The sequence below is a fragment of the Scomber japonicus genome, chromosome 22 (assembly GCF_027409825.1).
Source record: "Scomber japonicus isolate fScoJap1 chromosome 22, fScoJap1.pri, whole genome shotgun sequence".
NCBI classification, from domain to species: domain Eukaryota; kingdom Metazoa; phylum Chordata; class Actinopteri; order Scombriformes; family Scombridae; genus Scomber; species Scomber japonicus.
In genome coordinates, this window is record NC_070599.1 from 18,116,285 (window position 1) to 18,141,383 (window position 25,099).

The following is a 25,099-nucleotide window of genomic DNA, read 5'->3' on the forward strand; positions in this document are numbered from 1 at the left end:
AGTTTCAAGACATCTATGCTTACCAGTCAGTTGTAGACACTGTTAAATTCACGTGTGATAACCTTGGATTGGTTATTTGTTAGTCTGACCCCTGTCCTGACAGGAGGGAGTATCTTGAGTTGTTTGTAGCATTTGTTTAAGCATGGACAGCGAGGGGAGGAAAGTGGTGGTCTGTGACAATGGGACAGGGGTAAGTCAAATCTATAACATCAATATTGAAAAATACAGTAACCTGACAGCCTATTGACAGCATCCGTTATTGTCTCTCTTCTTATTAAGTAGATATTAGCTCATATTGAAAGTGATATCTTCCATGTAGCAAGCTGTTTGTGCAGGAAACATATTCTTTTTTAGAGTTTTTATCTAAATATACACCAGCTATCTAACACATCTGTGTTTTATTTGATAGTCATTGCTCTTAAAATAATATATGTACTTTTGGATAATTTAGTGACAAACAGCTGAAAGAGATCAAGGTGTGAATCTGTGTGCATACTGCAGGCTCGTCCCACATCTGTCTGGACATGTCACTCTACCTCTTACATGCACACACCAACCACCTTAAATGGTTGTGATGTTTTGAACTGCACACACATTGGGTGAAAAGCAGGAAGAGAGATTTGAGGTACTAAAGGAGCGGCTCTTCAGTTCTCCAATGTGGAATTTAAATATTGATGATTGATCCAAGCATTGAAGTTTAGAGAACAATTAGGCTTGACCCGTACCTGCAGTCAGTGGCTGTAGCCCATTTTTACCTTCACTTGCAGCCTTTGGTTGGAATGTATTTCATCCCTCTAGGCTAAGGAATGTGTCTGTGACCATAAAGACAAGCTGAGACACAACAGTAAGGTGTAGTCACGACAAGCAGAGAAACAGAGAGCTCTGCAGATAATTTCACACAATTTAAAGGCAATGAAGCATTATATTTATATCCCTGTGCTTGCCAAATGAATTATTCCACATGCCTTTATAAATGCAACAGCATTTGTCTGATAAATGACACTACACCACAGGTCAGTTTCCTGGATGCAGATTAAGCCTACTGCTGGATTAATAAACTGAATGGACCTGGTTTATTCATGTAAATTATCCATACTAAAGTCAGTCTCGTGCAAGAGGATTAAGTGTGGTGGTGATTAAGAGCTACACAACACAAACTTTCAGTTTCAGTCAACATTTTAAAAAAAAAAAAAAAGAAAAAAGGAGAACTTCATATGTTTTGTTTCATTCTCACATCCCTCCACCAGTTTGTCAAGTGTGGCTTTGCTGGATCCAACTTCCCTGACCATATCTTCCCTGCCATGGTGGGTCGACCAGTCATACGATCAAGTATCAAAGTGGGCAACATCGAGATAAAGGTGAGGTCAATCATTGCTCATGTTTTGGTTGTGATCATGGAGATTACAGCAGAATAAAACACAAGAATCACACAAATCACACAAATCATTTGCATTATGTAATTATAAAACCTCCTAGTTTGACTAAGAGTCACCAACTTTTATACAGCCTTTTATTACTAAATGACTGCAGCCCTATCTATATGTTAATGTGTTTATAAAAAGCAAAGGATGTGATTAACTGGTGAGTCTGGACAAACACAACCCGAGATTTGTTCAGCTAATTAAACACTTGACGTACCTCTGCTCCCTCAGCTCTTCTTATCTTGCAGCTCATACGTATTAAAGTGTCTTAGAAGTGTACACCTGTTAGCTCGCTAAGACACAGTTAAGTTCATATGCTCATGTAACCTGAGAATACTCGCTCATACTGAGGTCAAACAGATTATTCAGACCTTTTAGCCTTTAAATCTGTAGAGGGCTGCACACAGGTATTCTATAAGGCAGAAGTTCAAGTGGAAAGGCATAACAAATAAGCTGTGAAGGTGAATTAGGTGTCCCTTTAGTGAGGATTATTCTTCTTGGGGGGGGGGGGGGGGGTGCGATCCTTTGCTTTGTAGGGTTAGGTATTCAACCTCAATACTTTTTGAGTACCAAATAAAAGGCGAATAATAGGTGTCAAGTATCGAAAGAAGGTAGTTAGTTATACTTTGTTGAGAAATAAATGTTATATGAATCAGAAACTAGACTAAACTTTAGAATATTCAGATGCTTGAAACATGAAAACTAATGCATCGAGTATTTTAAAACAATACCTAGCTTTGTGATCAATTATTAGATTTTCTAGTAACAAAACAAACAAAGATGTTTAAGAACTAACCATACAGTACATACAATACTCTGCACATCTTCTCTGATGGCTGAACTTGTCCTGATATCTTTACCCAGGACCTGATGGTGGGGGACGAGGCCAGTGAATGTCGCTCCTTGCTGGAGGTGTCGTACCCCATGGAGAACGGCATGGTGCGCTGTTGGGATGACATGCTCCACCTGTGGGATTACACCTTTGGCCCAGAGCGCCTGAACATCAACCCTTCAGAATGCAAGGTACAGAAGATGTCTGCATTTAAAACTGTTTGCCAAATGCATTTTGTTATTGTTGATAAAAGGCAAAGGTTGCTCAGTTGTATTCAATTTCTACGTTGTCAAGATCCTGCTGACTGAGCCGCCCATGAACCCCACCAAGAATCGTGAGAAGATCGCAGAGGTCATGTTTGAGAAGTACCAGTTCCACGGCATCTACGTGGCAATTCAGGCTGTTCTGACTCTGTACGCTCAGGGTAAGAAAACAACATTTACATCTTAGGTTTTTGTTGCTTCAAGTGATTCATCAAGATCAAACGTATAACTCTTCTCAGGCCACCCTGCATCTCTTCTGTCTGTTTCCTACTGATTAAAGGGTAAATTCAGTGATTGTTATTTTATGGGTTTGTCTGAAATGTGAAATTATCCCGTGCTCAGGTTTGCTGACCGGTGTAGTTGTCGATTCGGGGGATGGTGTCACCCACATCTGTCCGGTGTACGAAGGCTTTTCTTTACCCCACCTCACACGCAGGCTGGACATTGCCGGACGTGACATCACACGGTACCTCATCAAGGTGAGCAGTGAAACCCTCACTTCAGAGTTTGAGATGTAGATGTTTGAATATTGCACATAAATAACAATTTACTGTTAGGTAAGTAGACAATATGAGGAAGGTGTTCTAACATACTACCATTTGAAAAGTAAAGCTGCATTTTTTTTCTCCAGTTATTCTTTTTTTACTCCTAACTTAACAAGTCAGCTTTTATCTTCTTGCCTTCAGCTCCTGCTCCTCCGCGGTTACGCCTTTAACCACTCGGCTGACTTCGAGACAGTGCAGATGCTGAAGGAGAAACTCTGCTATGTGGGATACAACATCGAGCAGGAGCAGCGACTGGCCACAGAGACCACCTATCTGGTGGAGTCCTATATTGTACGGTGAAAAACAAAATCTCAGCTTTTTTTTCGGGGGGGAAGTCATGCAGTCGTAGTTTGAGATTTTGTTTTCTTGCCAGGAGTTAGATGACAGGAGTTAATACCACTTTCACATTTGAAAGAGGTTTCAATCTCCTCATCTAATTATAATATTTCTCAATGTCAAACTACTCTTCTGACATCACTGTGTGATGTGAAATTAGATATTATATTAATATATTATACTTGGCTGACCAAGTAAATCCTCCTGATGTCTTCACTCCACTTCTCCTAGCTCCCTGATGGCCGGCAGGTGAAGGTGGGCGGAGAGAGGTTTGGGGCTCCTGAAGCCCTCTTCCAGCCTCACCTCATCAACATTGAGGGAGCGGGAGTAGCTGAGCTGCTGTTTAACACCATCCAGGCTGCGGACATTGACCTCAGGTCTGAATCTCATTGCTGCTGTCTTTACTTAATCCCAAACCAATGTAAACACAACAGTGAACAGTGATCACCTGGGGGAGGGGAATGTAAATAGACAAAGTCGTTCACTTCCCCATCTACTATTTTGTATGTCTTCCTCTTTTTTTGCAGGTCAGACTTCTATAAACACATTGTTCTATCAGGAGGGAGCACCATGTACCCCGGCCTCCCATCCAGATTAGAAAGAGAGATCAAGCAGCTCTACCTGGAGAGGGTGCTGGACGGAGACACTCAGAAATTATCTGTAAGAACTTCCAAATTCTTCATGGCATTTCTACACAGGGATGTTAAATGAGGTGTTACACAACTGCTGACACTGTGTAATACCTTTGCATAAATATCATAAACCATTAACGTAACAACAATATAATCTGTAGCATAAGCTTTGATGTTAACATAATACATTTTCCATTAATCTAATCAATGTTACATAGCAGTGATGTAAGAGCTTTTTGTGTAATAATAATTACTTTTGTCCACTTGTGCACTTACTGGTTTTCAACCATATTATATGGTCTTCATCAGCAGATACTGTAGAGTTAGCTCAGTTGTCATGGATATGTTTGTATATGTTGTGTGTAATATTTGTTGATTAAATTGTTAACTAGTTATCACACTTTTCCCATAAAAATGTATATTTTTTAATTATTTCATTATACTCAATTATTATTATTGTTTTTATAACTTGATATTATACTATAGTAGTTGCTGCATTTGTTGCAAGTGTAACAGTTGAGAGATTTAAGGTTCAGTTTTATTGTAATAGGGAAGATATTTGCTGTTTTCTGTGTTTTAAAGACATTTCCTTTCTTTATTCTTCATCTCTGCAGAAGTTTAAGATTCGTATCGAGGATCCTCCCCGACGTAAACACATGGTCTTCCTTGGTGGCGCTGTGCTCGCCAACATCATGAAAGACAAGGACTCCTTCTGGCTGAGCAGGGCGGAGTACGAGGAGAAAGGTCTGGGAGTGCTGCAAAAACTTGGAGGTGGAGTCAGATAAAAGCAAAACTTATAAAGAGAAATGTCGCCCTAATGTTTCAGTTTTTATATTAATGTCTCAACGGTCCTGCATGCTGGATGAAATCATTTGTACTCCATTTACATCACAGAAATTGGCACTCCTTCATCTGTATATTAATCATTTAGTTGAAAATCGACAAGAGTTTTGATGAGTGATTCACTTTTTCAGTCATTTATGAATCAATTAAAATGTGAGGATTTGCTGCTTTTGTCTGTTTTAAACTATTGTAAAGTGGATATATTTGAAATTAACATTTTTAACAACAATTACATGATTCATTTTTATGTCAAGAACAATATGTTGATATATGCTGGAAAACGTCACTGACTGATGTGGAAAATGTGAAATGTTAAACTACTATGAACCTGTCAAACTAGAGAAAATGTTAGTTTTTTTTCTGTTATTGTTACTTCTTATCAAACTATTGTCAAGATACATATTTTTTCAAATGATTATAATGACCATAAATTCTTCTAGTCTAGATATTTTTTGCAATTGGACAATATTGTTTTAATATTTTCTAAGTCAAATGTAAGATGATTTTATCTTATCTTATCTGAGATGCTTTTAAATACATTTTTATCATACATGCTAATTAAGCTTTGTGCAAAAAGTGAAAAGTGCTGCGTTTAAACATCCGTTACTATCCCTCATTAAAATCCATAAACCATGGAGAAACAGTTATCTAACAAGGTAAGAGAAGTTGAGAGGAAGCGCCAAAGCGGTATTGTTATTGTATTGTTATTTGCTGCCCCCTGCTGGTGATATTTTGTATCACAAGCTTCACAATCCCACCACAATATAAAAACTGGATGTAACAACCTTGTGAACAGATATTGCAATTTTTTTTTATTGCGATACTGAGTTACCTGACAGAATACAGTAATGTGTTTCCACACTGAAAAGAAATAGTGAGCTCTCACAATGAACACATGCTTCACACACACACACACACCACATTCGCAGAACCTTCACGTTAAATGAAAAAAAAAAAAGCATGCAATTATGTTCCAAAAACACATCATAGTCCTCCAAATGAAAACTCTTCAGCTGATTAGAAACTCCAGATATGTTGAAAATCCATACTTAGGTTTGATATCTACCCAACAAATCCAACAATTAAAAGTTAGTTTTAAAATTACACAATAATGATAATTGATAATGACAAAGATTGAGTTTGAACAGTCAGTTGATAACGATGACCTGCAGCAGGAGTCGCCAGACGCTGGTGACACTGGTGACGCTTACATTTACATTCCACCAGTCATCAGTGTTGTTTTTATTGGTCAGACTGTCCTCTCTCAGTCCGGGGTCGTAACGCAGTGTTATTTTACAGTACAGGCCAAGAGAAACAGTAAAACTGAAAAGCAGTGAGATAAAACGTGAAATGGATGCAGCTCTGAAAGGTTTAAACTCTGACACGGAGAAAGAAAAAAAAAGATTTTAATACATTCGGAAGTCATTCAGTAAATCTGATGCAGGTTGTCTCAGCCTGGAGATGTGAATTTATTTTTCTTCACACGGTTTTAAAAACAGAGAGCTGATGCTTTTCTATCACTTCCCTCCTACTCGCCCATTACTAGCCCTGCCAAAAACACACTTAATAGAATACTCAAGCAAGGAGGAACGTCTGCGCTTTTTTCTCCATAAAAGTAAAAATAAAAATTGTCTCTGTGGGTGATTCTAAAAATAAAGAACGGATTTAAAGCTTCCTTAGAGCCTATAAATGTGATTTCTCTCAAAGTAAACACCTGTTGTAGCACAAAATGGCCTCTTTATCTGACTTTGTTTTTGTCACTTTGGTATTGAAGTTTGGTCTTGGCTATAAAACATCTTTTTTCTTTTTTTGTCAATCATACTGTATTCCAAAAAAGGGGGCACATAAAGGTTTGTATCCCCAAACCATTTAACAATGTGGTTCCATCCAAAGATTTGCAGACTTTTACACATAAAAGTGAAGTAATAAAACATCCAAGTGTCTTTTAGATTCACCCAGAACTATACTGTGAAAGGGTTACATCACCGCAGTGGACAATTTGCCTTCTCGTGCGTGTACAGAAAGTGATTTTGTTTCCAGGCAACAGTAGTTTCACAGAATTTGTCTTTGGATTTGAGCCTCCTCACGTCTGAATGATGTAATCCCTTCATGCTATAACTCTGGGTTCATGTGTCAAATAACAACCAAATCCATTTATTACACATTTTCCATGTCACAAATAGTACACTCCTTTACACTAGCAGCCACACTCAGTGGCACATAGTACAACTTTTGGCAACAGTCCCAATGCAGGGCCTGTTCTGCTCTGCATGTTGGTCCATTTAGGGAAGAGTTAACCATTGAAGGTCTGCTCCTAGTCTGGAGAAGGGCTGTAGTTTTTCACAACGAGTCCTGACCCACGACGAGACACAACACACCGCCCGGAGAGAAAGAGACAGAACAAGAGAGAGAAAGAGAGAGAAAGCGAGAGCAACCATCCATCTCCTCCTCCTCATCCTCCTCCTACTCCTCCTCCTCCCTCCTTCCTCCATCCCTCCCACTCACTCCTCACACACCGACTCGCTCAGGTCCACGGCGCCACCTCTGGTGAGCCGCCGCATCTTGCTGAAGTCGTGGTCGGTCCTCAGGTAGGAGAGCGAGGGGCCTCCCTCGCTGTGGCTGGCCAGGTCCTGGGGCTGAGCCTGAGCCGGCAGGGCCCTCATCTCGCCGCCGCTGCGCCAGTACAGGGTGTATTGCTGCGGGTCGGACACTTCGAAGGTGGTGGCACACAGCTGCGCCAGGGCCTGGCTGGTCTCCCCTGCTCTCCACTGCAACGTCCGCACGGCGCTCCGCTCCCCGTCCTGGAACAGTATCCGAACGCACCTCTGGAGGGAGGGAGGGAGAGGAGGAGAAGAAGAGATACAGAGAGAGAGAAAAAAAGAGTGAATATATACATGTATTCATGCAAAACAGAGGTCAAGAGGCTTATGGAGTGAGGGCAAAAGAGGGGGAGGAGAGAGAGATGGAGCCAGAGGAGCAATAAGAGCTGTGCAAACACACAGCCTGATCATCCACTACAATAAATGAGCCAAAACGATGTTGACAAAAGAAATTCTCTCTAAAACAAAAGCCTCTACTTCCCACACACAAACGCACAAGTCCAAGAGCTTTATACGAAAAGCATCTTTGTGAAATTGCTCTTTTCTCTGTTGTATGTTACAGTTTCACTGACAAACTCCCGGTATTAATCCACTAGAGTGTGTCCACGTCCAAACTCATCAAATATAATCCATTAAGCTTGCTCTACTGGGTGTTCTGGTGGAGTTTTCTCTTTGCAAAGCAGCGTTCAGCATTCAAATCCAAACAAACTTTTTTGACATTTCCAGAAGAACATAAAGTGAGGAAACACATAACTAACAAGTCTGCCTCAACAATTGCTACTCTTCAAAGATTTACCAGCAATTTTACAGTACCTAAGCTATTATATAATGTCAGATTCAACCACCTACAGACGCCCTCACTACTCTGTTTAAAACACACACACATAAAAACCCCATACTGAACATAATCCTTTGGCAAAACCTTCAATCTTCAGAAACCAGTGAGAAACCAGTGAGAATCCTCTTCTCTGCCATATACAATCACACACACACCTCCCATCCTACCTGCACACACCTCCCCCAACACACATACACGCACACACACACACACATATACACACCAAACACACACATAAACAGATGCACAAGTGACCAAATACGCTCTTAAAAAAAAAAAAAGGAAAAAAACTCACACCGGCAATCACAATCAACAGGTCTGCCATCAACAAAACTTACAGAGTCACTGAGCTCCTCGCTGTCCGTGTGCATATTGTGTTTGCCTGCTTCGATGGGTAGATGCAGCTCAATAAATTTCATGTTATCTGACCGCCCACTTCTTCATAGCACTTGGCTCACTGATCCCCGCCTGTGTCAGTGGAAAATCTGGCTGCCGGGTGAGTTAGATCAGCTATTTGAAGCCAGTAGAGGCACCACGTGACGAGACAGAAACGTTGTGGATGACAATGCCTTTTTTCCATGGCATCTGGTGAGACCGCTATACCAATCTGGGGCCGGGGGAGAGTGATAACAGGAGAGTGTAGGTAAATGTCAGAGTGTGGGAGCATTAGTGCATGCCCTGTCGTAAGCCCGGCGGCTCCTGATCAGAGGATTACCTCTAAAAATGTCTAAAAACTAATGCCCTCAAATGAATTGAAACATGTTGGCACGCAAAGGAGGGAAATCCAGGTGTGCTCTGGAGGGCAACCTACTATAAGCGTACTATTTGACCCAAAATCATTCCCCTTATGCACAATCTCTGTCATGTAAGAGGTTTTCAACATCCAAAGCAGCAGTAAGACCCGAGGTCAGCCCAGAGTCAGATACAGTATGTAGCATTGTCATTGATGTAGGACAATCTGATGTTGCTCAACGTGCATCGCCATCAGGAAAATTAATGTAATGTCGGACTTCTTTGGGAGGATTATGGCCTTTGTTTTTCGTTGCAGTTTATGTCCTTTGTGTCATTGAAAAGCATAAAAGATTCAGGTTGGTTGTTAGTTGCACACTCAAGGAAGAGGCACATGACAAGACTCAGTTAGAACAGTCAATGGAGTTAAACTACAGAATCAGATCAGACCCAAAAATCCCACATCTGATACAAAAAACCCCCCGCTGATCAATCAGTTAGTAGGTGAACACAGTCAATATCGGACTCCAGCAAAATGTCTTTGTAATGTAATTTAGTATCCATTTTATAACGGTAATCAACTCATTGAGAATGAATCTAATATGCCAGTACAAATACAAACTAAGCATTTTCTATCAGTGGAGAGGCCCACCGCTTCTTACCTACATACGTGGCCGGATTAACCTGACAGGGGGGCTATAATAAGCTGCTAGGCCTCTATTACCCCTTTTGTTTCTCTGCCTTCCTGTGCAGCATGTACAGTTTCTCTAATGGTCTTTTTTCCACTACAGCACCTTTTCCAGTGACCAGGAACCATTTCAGCAACTTACAAACCCAACCTGCATTTTGACTTAGGGAAACCAGGGGTAACATTTTCTAAATTTCAACCTTTTCCCTGCCACAGTTCCTGGAGTCAAAAAGGTACTTTTCACATAGAGCATAGAGCTAGACTAAACTATTTATTGTACAGAGGTCCAATAATTTGTAAGCGTGTGGTGAAAAAACTCTCTTCTAACAGGAAGAAACCTTGAGCAGAAGCAGGCTCTAGGTGGGCAGCCACCTGCTTTGACTGGATGGTTTGAGAGAGAAAGAAGAAGAGAGGAGAGAGAGACACAGAAGCACAGCAACAACAATGATAACAATAACAACAATAATAATAGAAGTATGACTAATGATAATAATAGCAGGCGTCAGAGTCATGGTCACTGGCCCCAGATGTTTTTTTTATTTTCATGCTATTTGTGATTTTGTGATTATTTTTATAGTGATGATGTCAGATATGTATGTTAAACATGGTCAAAGTTTCAAAACATGAGCATTTTTTGTCACTTAAATAACATAAAAGTCAGATTCCTCAAGAATTTATGCAAAATTAACAAATAGGAATCCAAATAAAATGAACTGACTTGAAATTATTAACCGTTAAATAACTGCAAATTACATTTTTAAAAACGTTGAATTTGTTATGAAATGAAAAGTAAAATAAAGCATTTCCAGTATTTTTTCACTACCAGCAAAAACTAAACAAAAAATCAATCACTTAAATTTAATTTTGCCATAACACCATTCACACAGTGCAGCGAAGAATATCCCATTGAAATTATTCACAGCATAGAAACCAACTGTCCACACATCAGTCAACACTTCGTGCAGCTATGTGTGACAGCTCCAAAGAAGATTAGCATAAAGCAAACAAACACACAACACTGGCACTATTTCTGTGGTGCAGCAGAGCTATAATAAAACATCTGGCGCCTACCTGGCTGTGCCGGTTCTCTTTTTGTCTCTGGGCCTCTTGGCTCCGTCTGCAGCTCCAGTCCTTCAGCGCCTCCTGGGCCTCTGGCATCAGGCAGCTTGAGAAAGGCTTGTCCTGGTCCAGGCTCTGGATCAGATGCAGGCTGGCATACACACTGGTCAGGTAGTACCCACCTGGGAGATGAAAAAAAAAGTTAGAAAGTTAGAAATTGGACTAAATTGACTAAGTTGATACCTACAATGTGCAGCAATGTACAAATTAAAAATGGACTTATATTTTACTAGTAAGGACATGAAGGAAAACATATGAAATGATTAATTGTAGAAAATCTGACAAAAAAAACGTAATTGGTCATAAGTAACTAATAAGGTACTATATAAGTGACTACAAATTGGCACAATAGACTTCTGAGTAATTATAATGTAAAATTCAAGTTGCACTAATCAATAATTCTGTATCAGGGATCAAATGACAGTGTGTAAAAAGAAATGTGTTGTTTGCAGAGAAAACCGCCCCTACAATTATTACTCAAGACTGCAGTATGGAGCATTTTAGTATCTTTCAACTCATTGTTTTGTTCTTATTGCCCACAACTTATCTGTTCAGTTGCAGCAGGCAGTGAGAACACCTGATAAACCAACAATATGCTACATGCCCAACACCAAGCACAGACAGACAAAGCTAGAAACTAGCTGGTGAAATTACTCAAGCATTTAGCAGCTAAAGAGCCAGATATGTCTTTCAGGAGCTGGTGGAGACCAAAAACAGAGCTAAAAGAGAGTGAATATTGGAGTTAAGTGGTAAAGAAAAATCTACTAAAGCAAAGAATTATAAAGCATTTGACCAAAAGGCCTGTCTGAAACCTTGTATTTGGGGCTCTAAAGCAGTCATAATGTATATGCTACTAACTGTAATTTAAAAGGCCACTGTAAACACCAAGAAAGAAAAGTAAAAGTACATTATATGACGTTGATCTCTTCTCTCTCTAAATATGTTGGTGGCACCGTCCATGATATCTCTACTTTGGGAGGGTTTTCAACTCTTTTAAAACATAAAACGTACTTTAAACAAAGTCTTGAGTCACTAGAGATAAACTTATAACGTTGAGAAAATCATTTCAGATTCTGTCATGTTGAGTAAAAAGTCATCAAACTCATGACTGTGACTGTGCACACAAACACTTTATTTACCTGCTGACTCAAAACATTGTGAGCCTATTTTATTTACAGTATGTATAAATAAGTGATCACAGCTTTTAAGAAACATGAATGCTGAAACAATGTGCTGTACTGACATGGTCACTTTTGTCATGTGAAACACCAAACAACAATAGGATTTGTGTCTTGATTTAACAAATTGAAAAAGTCAAGGACACCTGATTGCACTTTTTTCAGGCTACATAGAGTGTTTATAGATTAGGTCGTACCCTCTCCTCCGAGCCAGGACGGCTCCAGCAGCTCCATCATGTACTCCACCTCTATCAGAATGTGAGGCCTATTACACTGCACAATCACGTACGACAACGATGGCAAGAAGTCCTCCGAACTCACTTCATGTCCTGCAAAGAAAACAACAAGAGAGCAGTATAAGAAGAAGCTAACATCTTATATTTTCTGACACTGTGTGCTGACAGTTTTGGTCCAAATATGTGTTTCAATCTGGGTTCAAATTGTAAGAAAGGTCATGAAACATATCACCACATCAGCAACAGTACTTTCTTATATCTAGCTTATCTATTTTTTTAAATGACCGACTATAGTTGCCTACCTGACTAATGACAGATTAGTATAAATATGAAATATGCTACTGTAGCCCAGTACCCAAATTATTCTCAATATACAACTGCATTGATATGATGATGCATTACATTCCTGCCAGGAGTGACAACAGGTCGTGCTGCAGCTCATGCAGACACAATATATCTGAAGTGTGGAGCTTTTGAAAGCAACAAGACATTTGCTTCTGCAAAGTCTGTTGACTTTCATTCCTCTTAAAGGACCAGTGTGTAGGATTAAGTGGTATCTAGTCATGTTGAAGATTGCAAACAACTAAACACCCCTCAACCTCCCTTCTAAGCATGTAGGATGACCTACTGTGGCCACTAGACAGTCCTCTCTAGAGCCACTGTGTAGTTTGATCTGGGCTACTGTAGAAAAATCTGGGCTACTGCAACATGGTGGCCTCCGTGGAGGAGGACCCACTCCCTGTGCAGATATAAAGGACTCATTCTGAGGTAACGAAAACACAACAATTCATATTTTCATGGGATTATACACTGATTAAAATATCCCACGCCTGTCCCACTAAATTCTATACACTGGTCCTAATATTTCTGTCTCTAATCCACCCTGTCATGCTAATCCATGTCATTTGGGTCTGAAATCTTAACAGCAGCAACAATACACATTTCCGACCAGGCAGCATCAACGCGTCTCACCATATAAGGTCCCCATTGCCTTGTGGACACACTTGCACACTTGCAGCAGAAGGAGGACCTTATCGATAGGCGAGTGTGTCCGCTGCATCAGGACCAGCTTCTGCTTCACTCTCTCCACCTCACGGCTGTCCGGGACGCCCGTTTGTACACCGAGCTGCTCCATGGCGTCGTCCCCTCTCAGAAGCAGCATGTTCTGGGTGAGGCGTTCGTTAGAGCCATCCTGATTGTGCAGCGCTATCAGGGCTTTTTCAAGGTGGGACTTCAGAGGCCTGAGTATGCAGGAGAACATGGCCCGCTCCAGCGCCAGGTCTGAGGACAGAAAGAAGAGTTCATTGTTTTGGGGAAATGCTCTGACAGACTGATGCTGAGGGCTGAGTATTTTTATACACCTGTGAAACTGACTGCTTTTTGAAGATGACGTTGCTTGTGAGTTCCATTTATTTAGTCATTTGTTGGTTTCTACATATCTAGAGGCGCTGGCAAGAGGCCCAGAAAGATGCTGATCATTGCAATGGAGCCATTAGGGTGAAAAAAGGTGTGTTTTTACTGTTTTCAGCTGACATATACACAGGCAACATAATCAACCCTGACATCTTGTGTACAGGTGGTTTGCATTTTGACTCTTTGATATGCTTCAGACTTAAGACTGAAATTAAAATCCTATCACTATCATTTGAGTACAAAAAAAGTGTATATTTCAAATAATCCTGCTCCACATATTTTCTGACAATATCCTGTTTTAGGATTCTACTAGATTGTAGATTTGGTATAGATCCTGCTGTATAGTATATCTGGATTTATGGATTAAAATCTGGATACAACATTCAAAAAATATGGAATTTGTCAATTTAAAGAAGTGAGATATTGTCAAGAATCAGAAAAGCGGAACTTAAATGTCTGTTTGAGTGAATGAGACAAGAATAAAAAACAAATAAAACTCAAACAGCACACCATCTTTAAAAATATCACGTAAGTTTGGGTCTCAAAAAGTTTAATCAACATCTTTCTGACACAGACTTGACAAAAAATAACTTTCACAATGGTACATATTATTGCAGGGCTATTGAACTGCATTGCATCAGATTGTGTTTTTGTTCATATTTCTTGTCCACTTGTGTGAAATGCTTTTAAAATATCACTGAGTATAAAGGACTTTTTATACGATTACTCTTCACTATAGCTTGCAACATAGAAAGGCCCACTAGTTCACACATTCACTTACATACATGACCGGATTAACCTGATAGGGGGGCTATAAGGTACCAGTCCTCTGCCTTCCTGTGCAGCATGTACAGTTTCTCTAATGGCCTTGATTAGAACAACCAGGAACCATTTCAGCAACGTAAGAATCAAACCTGCATTTTGATTGAAATTTCCCAAATTCTACATTTTCTCTTTCATAGTTCCTAGAGTTAAAAAGTCCCTGCTCCAGGAACTACTGGGAGGAGTCTGCAGGGCTTAAAGTTGGATGTTCTACCTTTTTTCTAGCACAATGATATATTATGCAAAGTGTATTTTTGAGGAATACTAAGATAAATCTGTGCGTTACGTATGGCGCTAGAGCCAGGAGGCCGCTAAGCTTAGTTTGTCATTAAAAATGAAAACAGAGGGAACATCTCGCCTGGTAATCTCTGATGCAAAGGAGAGAAAAAAGCCTACACACACCTGGCATAGGTCTCAAAACAAGCACAAATGTACCAAATCTGGCAATCTCACTGTGACAACAAGACTGAGAAGCTGCCCATAGTCACTGTCCCCAGCTGGTTTTTGTTCAAGGAGACATATCTGGCTTTTTGTAATCATTTCTACACTGTCATGATATCAGATGTTAATGGTAAAAATCATTAGATTTTTTTGTGCATGCCCACAAATGGTCTTGTTTCTAAGGTTGTTCAGTTGTTCAGATTTGATTTGGGCTCAAACATGCACAGAAGTATTTGAGAAGTTTCCATTTCCAGTAAATAATAAGAAAAAAGAACAAAATTTGAATACTACTGTTTGTTTACATAGTCTGTCGAATATTTGGGTCCTTAAAGAGACAGGAGCTAAAATGGCCTGTTTCAGTCAGAGGCTGAACTAAGAACTAGAATTTAGAAAATAAAAATATAGACCTGACAATGTGCACAGACAAAATACATTAAATATAAGAAGTTAATGAGAAAGCTTTAGATGTGTTGGTGGTCCTACATCTGAACAGAACCAGGCTAGTTGTTTCCCCCTGCTTTCAGTATTTTTTGGGTTTTTTTGACATGAGAGAGGTATCAATCTCCTCAAGTCATCACACTCTGAGAGAAAATAAATAAGTTTATTTCCCAAATGAGATGCAGTTCTTTTTTTCGCCTGACACCAGTGATATGTGATACACAAACTCGTATATGTGCAGTACACATGCATGCATGCTCTCACACGTGGAAATGCACACACACACACACACACACACACACACACACACACACACACACACACACTCAGTAATTCTCCAGCAGTCAGTGGGCAGTCCTGACTAGGTGGGTAACAATCCTCCAGCGTACACTGTTTTCCACTCATCATCAATATCCTCCTCTCCCTCCTCTCCATCCTTCATGTTTCCCTGCCGTATAATCCACCACATCTACCTTACTATATCATTCCCCTTTGTGATTAATCATTCACTCCCTCCATCCTCTGTTTCTCTACCTCCCTCTCCTCCCTCTCTGGATCCCTCTCTCTCTTATCAGCTCTGGAGAGTAACAGATTACATGTAGCAGGATTACATCTTTGTGAGTTACTGGTTTGTTGTGGAGAAAAAAAAGCACATTTTTGTCAGCTATTACTCACAGATCAGTAACTGATTACATTTTCAAAGTAACCTACCTATTTCTATCCCTCCCTCCCACCCTCCCCTGAATCGTGCTGCTCTTCAAGTGAGCGTGGGACTGTGATATCTTTTTATGATAAACGAGGGGGAGAAAAAAAAATGCAAATGCCTCCCACCGACGCAATGCGAGATAAATCAGAATCGGAGCACAGGAAGGAAGAAAGGGAGGAAGGAAGGCCGAGCACTCTCTCCCTCTCTCTTTCTCTCTCTCTCTCCCCTGAAGCCTCTGCACTGCCAGGCAACCATCCATCATCACACATTTACACACAAACACACCTGCAAACACTCACCCTGCCTCACACAAACAAGTCCAAAAAAGCAATACCTACGCACAGGACTGAGTCAAAAGATCTGACTACAAACCCTCCAAAGTAACACCCTGCGATGGCTTTACAATAATGAGAAGAATCACGGTTTGAATGCGATGAATGTGAGTGCGGGCGTGTCGGGCAGGGCTTTCCTAATGTTGTTTTCTAAATACCAGAGACAATATGAGCTCCAGTGAATGAGGCTCTGCCCCCCACGCAAACTACTTTGTGTTGACAGTGCCTTTCACTGGAGCCTGGGCAGCCCACCATTTATCAGAAAAAGGCTGTCTGTTTCCATAGACCTGCGTCCTCTGGCGCTGTGCTCTATTAAATCAGTGATTTCTAATAGTACAGTTATTTTTTCCACATTTCTCTCTCTCTTTCTCTCTCTTTCTCTCTCTCTCTCTTTCTCTCTCTCTCTCTCTCTCTCTCTACGCTGGTCCCCTGCTGCTCTCACTGTCTCTGTGTTTTGATGTAATAAACTAATCATGCATGCATATGAGAAATTCACACGGTCGAGAAAATTGAGCTCAAAATGTAACCCAGCACAGTCAGCTAAATTCAATTAAATGATTCACTCAGTGAGACTAACTTTGGAGTTTATTTGCCGCTGAAATCAAAAGATCTGTAAAAAGACTTTTATGCATATAGCTCTGCAACTTTCTAATAAGGCATATGTTATAAGAAATGAATGAGTAGCTGCTTCATGTCTCTCTGTGGGTATAATGTTAATGTGTCCAGTTAAGTTCTGGTGTTTTGTTTCAAACCCACCTCCAGACAGGAAGTTGATTCAATCGATCAGCTTGTATAACGCTCAGGACCACACATTGCGTCATTTTGATTTAAGATATATGTAATTCAGCTCCTCTGTGACCCAAGATTACCCATAACTCCCTTCTCTGCGTAGGTCTGCTGAGATGTTAATGTGTATCTTAGCTATAAGTATATTCTTATTAATCTATTAACCTTATTAAGGTGGATTAATTATTGATCATAAATGATTTTGTTAAACATTAAAGGGAAGTATTTTAATGTTTTTACATTGGGGTTTCTGCACTTTATTCTGCTACTTTTGCAACTAAGTAAAAATAATAAGAACTTGACAAGTTGGCACATTCAATTCTCTCTTTCATGCACAAATGAAAAAAACTTACTGATTATACGAATACATTGCATACATTTTTTTGCCAAACTGCACATTTTCTGATTTTTTTTTGTTTAAGTGTTAGTGATGTACAGTATGTTTAAAGTGACATCCTAAGAAGCGTTTTATACGTTGTAATTGATGACTTTATGGATAGTTGATTGCTTTTCAATGATTAATAGAGAAGTTGATTGTATTTTTAATAACTTACACCTGAGAGCTGCCTGGTGCAACAAGTCTTTCACTGGTGACCATTGAGTGCCACAACTGGAAGCAAAGGTGAGTCAAGTTTTTATATTTTTCAATTAGTTGCAAAAGTGTGAGATTACATTTGGTCTCAGCTTTTACAACTGAGAATGTACTTTGGACAGTAATTGTAGTTTTTGAGGCTGTAAAGAGTATTTATTCACTTTTACATCATAGCTTAACATTGAGAAATGATTGTGCATTGACACATTAGTTTTTTTACCTTTCTCATTCTCTGGCACCAGGGTGTCAATGGGAGGCTCCAGCTCTCCACTGTCCAGCAGGCAGCACTTCATCTGGGACAGAAAGAGCCGTAGACCCTGCAGGATCTGCACAGACGTCACACGTGAGGAGGAAGAGGACGCTGATGATGATGAAGAGGCAGCCAGGGATTTGAGCGCCCCTCTCTGTGCCATGAGGAAGTCCTGAACCATGCCTCCAAAGATGGAGCGTCTGTCTCTGGACAGCTCCTCCACCAGTCGTGTCAGCCGCTTGTCCGGAGCGAAGAAACACACAAACGCCTCACTCATGCGGTGCAACCCACCGCGGCCTCGAGAGCGCAACAGCGGTGGACGCTTGTAGCTGTGGATCTGGAATTGGGCCATGCTTTCTGAATCTGAATCTGAATCATTTTCCTCATCCATACTGCTGAAGGAGCTGCTGCTGTCAAGCTCGGCCAGGGAGGGAGCAGGGCGACGATCCAAGGCCAGAACCGCCACCTCAATGCCTGGCTCCTCTGCTCGGGCAGACGGCTGGGGCATTGGAGGCTCTTCCTCCTTGGCAGATGTCTTGACAAGGAGAGAAGTGATACTTTTATAGTATGATAATTGCACTTTTTTGGTGTGCACAAACAATATCAGTGGATGAATCACAGACTGACACATGACAGATAAGGATTACCTAAAAGCTTGATGAAATTTCTTTCTTGTCAATACAAAATAGATGAATGAATTAAATTGCCAGTAACTGAGTAAATAATGAGACAGGAGTGATGATGAGGAGGCCTACTGCAAAACAGTGCTTTTAAATAATTCCTCAATCTTCTTATGACTAACAAGTACCAGACAATTTCTTCTTGACTTTAGGAGCTCAAAAATGCAAGTAAAGGGACATTGTGTAACAAGTAGGCTATTTAAACTAATAACATAAACATGTATTAGGCTGTCACTTATGAAAGAAATAGATGTAAACTACTGTTATTACTTGTGGCACGTAGGCAGAAATCATGTCATCTTCTTCTGCAGACCCGGGTGATACAGCAGGGGTTCTCCTCAAGACTCCTGCCCCAGCATGAACTCTCCTCTGTGGGTTGTCGCCGGACTTTTGCAGCCGCTCTGACCCGCCGGGATGCTCCACTGACGGGGGAGGTGAGTAGGAGCCGACCCCCTCAAGGGACAGATTCATGGAGGATTCGGAGAGCCGGAGCCGCATGCTGCGCTTGAAGCGGTGCCTTTTATTGGAGGCACTGTGGTTTGTGAGTTGTGGTTGCTGTGGAAAAATAAACAGAGGATTAAATATTTCACTCAGCACTCAGCCACTGATGCATGAAATGTTTAAGTGAATGAACAGAACAGTAGTTTTATTAGCAGAAAAGGGTGGTGGATTTAGAGCATTTGTAATGGGTGTTAACTTAAAACAAAGACTAGGAGTCTACAATCATGCTAGCATCTCTGTGACGTTAATGTTTACAATGTTTAACCTCATGGTGGCGCTAGAGGAAGTGCCGCAGGATCACCAAAGTCAGTCAGATTCATCATCTAGGGATCATGAATGTATTTATTTGTATATATCCAATAGTTGAGATATTTCAATCTGGACCAAGATGGACTTTCCATGAAGCTATTCTGCTAGCCTGGCTAAAAAGTGACGTTTTTAGGAACAAAAAAAAACTTGACTTTTCCCACAAATTTGAAGATGCATTTTCAAGCAGTTTTCATTGATCTTGCTCTATTTAAAAATGACCATGCAAACTTTAAATTAAAGTGAAATACAACAAAAAATCGTTAAAAGAGGCGTTACATTGCAGAGACACGTAGAAGTTTGTAAAACCAAAGTATCAAGATGAAGACCACCATATTCAGACTTGTCGTCAAAGCTGAAATACTAACCTTGCTGACTTCAAGCTGCAGGAAGAGCGGGTTAATGAAGCAGAGTTTCCCTTGTCTGCCTTGGGTCAGCAGGTTCACCGCCGTCTGGCCCGGGCTGCCGCTGGTTGTCTCATCCAGGTCCAACGGTCCATTTTGGATCTCAGAAGCACTCGGCAAGCTCCAGAAGTCTAGAGGCAGAACCACAAAAGAAGAAGATAAGGCAGATACCATTTTCGATTTTATGACCCAATAATCACAGATATACCAACGTAGGAAAATGTAGTAGACCTTGAGATAGAGACTCTTGCACTGTTTAGTTTGTTTCCACCTGTTTTTTTATATTAATACCTTGAAATGAATGTGGTAATGATCTATGTATTATAAAATGCAGCACATACAAAACCTTGCTTACTTGAGAACCGGTGGAAAAATAATTTGTTATTTTGCAAAAGAAAACCCAAAGAAGCAGGAAATTTACTTTAAATTGTAAGTTTAGAAATGCAGAACAGATTGTGAGAAAGAGTCTGGATGTGTTTGCGTTGCAGAAACACAACATGACACATACTGTACTGTATCTTACCTGTGTCATTTTTAGCCATCATGAAATCACACCCTGCTCTCTGCTGGTGCTTTCCATCAGTACAATTTACCATGTTAAAATAGATTCAAGCTGACAGTCACTAGTTCACAGAATTATTAGATTACTTTCCCATACTGACTTACTTTTATATCTGAACAGTGATTGCTTCATGAAATTATGTTAACAGACATGAAAACTCATTTTCTGAAGAGAAAACGTTACAGAGGAACAAAATGTTCATAATTATACTCTCTGTCTGTGTTGTTTTTCTTCATTTGGTTAATGGGAAATGTGGCAGAAGTGGCACAAAATAGTTGAAAAAGACAATCAACTAACAAAAGTAAGTTAGCTGATGAATTTAGTTTGAAAAGGGTGAAATCTAAAGTACAATGACTGTACCTTGTCCCATGTGAGAGATGGCCTCCAGCTGCCTGTGTGTTGTGGCTTCAGCGATGGCGTCTGGTAGCTGAAGCGGGAAAGGCAACACATCCCTGCAGACAAAACAATGAATTACAAAAGTCAGTGTTCTTTATGGGTCTTGGCTTGTGCACGGGGGAATTGCCATGCTGTAACAAGAACAGGGTTTTCTCTTCCCTAAACAACAAAGTTGAAGCACACCATTGTCTTACTTCATGCTGTAACATTAAAGGTGCAGTGTGCAGGATTTAGTGCCATCTAGTGGTGAGGTTGCAGATTGTAACCAACTGAATACCCCTCCCCCTCACCTGCCCCTTTCAAGTGTGTAGGAGAACCTGCAGGGGCTGCAGAACTCATGAAAAAAAAAGTCCCTCTCTGGAGGCAGTGTTTGGTTTGTCTACTGTGGACTACTGTAGAAACGGTGCAGCATGGCTGAAGAGGACCTGCTCTCTATGTAGATATAAAAGGATTGTTCTAAGTGATCATACACAAATTAAAACAAACTAATGAATATTATATGACATTTCCACCAAGTCTGTTATGCTAGATGCCACTAAATCATACACACTGCACCTTTAAAATATCCCCTCATTGGAAATAAATAGTTAAGCCCAAACCCTGAAAAACAGCCTCAGATTAAGACACAAATTATTTAGAAGGTGGTCCCTATATACTTGTGGCTGTGTGGCGCATGAGCTAAAAGCACAGTAATATATCACCTGCTGACACAGTAGAAGGCCACCAGTCTACACAGGTCGGGGAAGCTGAGTGCTGAGTTCTCCAAGGCGAATGCTGGTTACAGAACAGACAGAGTTTGATTGACAGCTGCGGAGGCAGTGGGAGACTTGCTCACATTCAGCAGGTAGTATGGCAGCTGCAAGCAATTTGGAGGATGCATCCTCTTTTCCCACATTATTTCACCCAGTAAGTGTGAGAACTGCACTACCCCACAAACTGTCAGCAGAGAAATCTGTGTGTTATGTGTACTGCTGCGACCCGCAGGCGGATGATGTGCGCTAAGCTTGTTTGATACTCACTGGAGTCTTCCTCACAGATGAAGCACTCCTTAATACAGGAGGCACTTCTGTCAGCTGTTACTCTCAAACACAGCACCTTCCTCTGGCTGAAGATGCATTTGCGCACCAAAAACGTCTGTAAGCACCAACAAGAATCACAGAGAGAAGAATAACATATAAAGATGTGTTTTTTTATAGAAATGTTTTTCTTCATATATATTTTTAAGAAGGTAAAATAAAAGCTGAATAAAAGTTTCTTTACACTCCAATCCCAATTTTTAGTCAGTGTTTAATGTCAACTTTCATGGTCCTCCGTCAATCTTGTATGGACTGAGGTGGAGGTGTGCTGTTAGCAAGTTAAAATGAAATGCATGATAATTAGCTTAAAACAAAACTTAATATTTTGTGCAATATGTATAAGATTTGCTTTCTTTCTGAGAGTTAGATTAAAAAAAAAGACTGATATCAGTCTCATGTTTATACATTCGGTACAGAGCTCGAGCCAGCAAGCAATTAGCTTAGCTGAGCATAAAGACAGCATAAACAGCTAGCCTGGCATATTACAGCGTTCAGGTGCCCCTATGTGGTTTCATTTCTGTTTGTGTGTGGTTTATTGAAACAAGATATACTGTGTTCAGCCGTTTCCCTCTGCTTTGAGTCATTATACTAAGCTAATCACCTCTGGGCTCTTCAGCTCTTTACTTAACACACAGAGATGTAAGAGGGGTATTGATCTTTTCATCTAACTCTTAACAAGAAAGCAAGTATTTACCAGCATGTTCAACTATTACTTTAAAGTATGACGTTTGTAGAGATGAACAAATTATTAAATTCTTTATTTAATTATCAAAATAGTTGCAGATTATGTTTCTGTCTGACGGTCAATTGATATATCAACTATTTGTTACAGTTCTACACATTGTTAACTTCTTTTTAACTTTAATAAGTCATCTTACACATGATCCGATGGATAATGTGTTCCTTGTGTCATCAGTTCTTTTGACTGATCAATATGATTGATTGGTTCTCACCCCAACAGGCTCTCTGAGCAGGATGTAGAGGGCAGAGTCTTGGTTGAGTGACAGCTGCAGCCACACCGGATGTGTCAGCAGAAGACGATCCAGGACGCTGAAGGCTCTCGGAGAGCCTCGCTGGGTGCTGCCCAACGCCTGCATCTGAAACAAAGAGGTTATCATACAAAAGATATCAGATGAGTTCTTCCTGTTCATCAAATATGGTGTTTAATTTTGCTGTTAGAGCAGTTGTTAGGCATTTTTTAGTGTGAAATGGACACTACTTTGGCTAAGAGGCAAATATAGGTTTTGCTCGTGATGAAGAACCCCTCAATTTCAAACTGTCTTATTTTACTGAGCTCTTCATCTCGGCTTTGCTCTATCTTATTGGCGGCACCAACCTCATCTACGCTGAGCTGCCAGCATGAAATCACTATGAATGTCTCATGGTGGCGACATAAAAGTTCCACAAAATCCAATCAGACTGTGACTGCATTACCACAAGTCTGATTTGAGATGTAAAAAATAACTAAATGTGTCATTTTTTACAGTTCAAAATAAGCAAATCGTCTGTCCTGTATCACAGTTTTACCTCCTGAGCATGGCTTTAACTTCAGACTTCAGTTAGGGTTAGGGTTCAAACATACAGCTACGGCACTGCAGCAGCATATCTTCCTGATGTCCACTAAAAAAGCTTTACAATCGTAAAAACATAACACTTAATATTACAAAATAAACAGGACCAAGACTGAAACATAGACACAAAGACAAGACAATAATCAAAATATATGAAATCCAATGACTTCACTAATAGAGACTGAGCACCAGTTTGTCAAGATTCCTTTAAATACTTTTGTTTACAGTTTACTGATTACTTCACAAGTAATTAGTAGCCTGATTATATTTGATTATTTTAGGATTGTCTGAGCATAACTGTATTTCAATTAGTTTATATTCATTTATATTGTTAACCCTTACATACTGGTCAGAGTTTAGGGACCCATATTTAAATGTGAGAGCTGTTAAACCGTTAAACAATTTCTTTTCAGCCAGACTTTTTCTAAATGTGACCCAGAGTTTACAAAAATAGATAGGGATGCTCGATATTGACTTTTCTGCCGATATCCGATATTCGATATTCCCCAACTCTTAATTTCCAATACCGATATTACCCAATACCAATATATGCAGGCTTTTTACACCAAAACTGTAAGATGACAACATAACATATCTCCTATTGTGGAATTAAAACATTATGCCTAATTTTATTGTGATGCCCCACTGGATGCAAAGATAAATGCAACATGGCTTTCCAAATCACATTTGGAAAATATAGAAAACAACTTCTCAAAACTTTTGTAACTCATTGGAAATCATGATACAGTTTCACTCCAGAATCCACAAACACAGATCGACCCTGTGTGCTTCACTGTGTTGGTCAGACACAGAGAGAGATGAACCGCTCTCTGCTTTTACTTGACAACTAATATCAGCGTTTATACTTATACATTTCAGAAAAATGCACATTCTCATGGAGATAAAACAGCAATCAGCTTGAACTTTGTGTTTTGCTTATTTTTGGCCCTTCAATGTTGCGTTCGATCACAGATTTACTTTCTCTCTCTCTTTCTCTTTATCTGTCTCTCAGATTGGCTTGCTGCTGGATGTCACACTGTGTGGGTTGCCGGCGAACGTTTGCGAGCGTAGCAGCAGATGGTTGCCATGACAACCCGGGCCTACACATCCTACCAGGCATTCCCACTCAGTGAAACACCCTTTCTCTGACAAGTTGGAGAGGTGCGCACACACATGAACACACACACACGCATACATGCACATGTACACAAAAAACACACACACACATACACAAAAACATGCACACACCTGCATGCACACTATGTTAAAGGGGTGACAGGTGTTTCTGTTATGCAGAGGTGTTTCATTTCTAGGAAGCTTTTTTCCCTCCATTACTTTTTTTTTTTTTCAAAATAAAAAATGAAAAAAGGTGATGCCTTAAATAATCCATTGGTTTAAATATATATATATTTTTAGCCTCTTCCCTCAATGCTTCCTCCATCACATCAGAGCACCAAAGTTCACTTCTGAGCAACAACCGTGTTGCTCTGAAATCAGATGAAGCAACCTGTTTCAGCGGCATCACAGGATGCATTATGAAAATTGTTTTCATTCAATAACACA

At 40.2% G+C, this 25,099-nt stretch overlaps 2 protein-coding genes across 2 annotated transcripts; one reads left to right on the forward strand and one right to left on the reverse strand.

The window, feature by feature from the left end:
• Window positions 1-1,268: 1,268 nt before the first annotated feature.
• Window positions 1,269-4,836, forward strand: zgc:101810 (uncharacterized protein LOC493612 homolog). The gene is made up of 8 exons (XM_053343554.1): window positions 1,269-1,358; window positions 2,286-2,444; window positions 2,548-2,677; window positions 2,859-2,995; window positions 3,203-3,352; window positions 3,629-3,774; window positions 3,925-4,057; window positions 4,644-4,836. Exons 1-8 carry the CDS (start codon window positions 1,302-1,304, stop codon window positions 4,812-4,814), a joined length of 1,083 nt encoding a protein of 360 aa, XP_053199529.1. The 5' UTR covers window positions 1,269-1,301; the 3' UTR covers window positions 4,815-4,836.
• A 2,537-nt stretch (window positions 4,837-7,373) lies between these two features.
• On the reverse strand, window positions 7,374-23,062 carry rin1b (Ras and Rab interactor 1b). Its single transcript, XM_053343518.1, has 11 exons — window positions 22,919-23,062; window positions 21,909-22,023; window positions 21,591-21,663; window positions 20,854-20,945; window positions 19,896-20,062; window positions 18,982-19,275; window positions 18,011-18,575; window positions 13,233-13,541; window positions 12,222-12,353; window positions 10,799-10,968; window positions 7,374-7,697 (listed from the first exon to the last, which is right to left on the reverse strand). Exons 1-11 carry the CDS (start codon window positions 23,060-23,062, stop codon window positions 7,374-7,376), a joined length of 2,385 nt encoding a protein of 794 aa, XP_053199493.1.
• Between the last annotated feature and the right edge of the window lie 2,037 nt (window positions 23,063-25,099).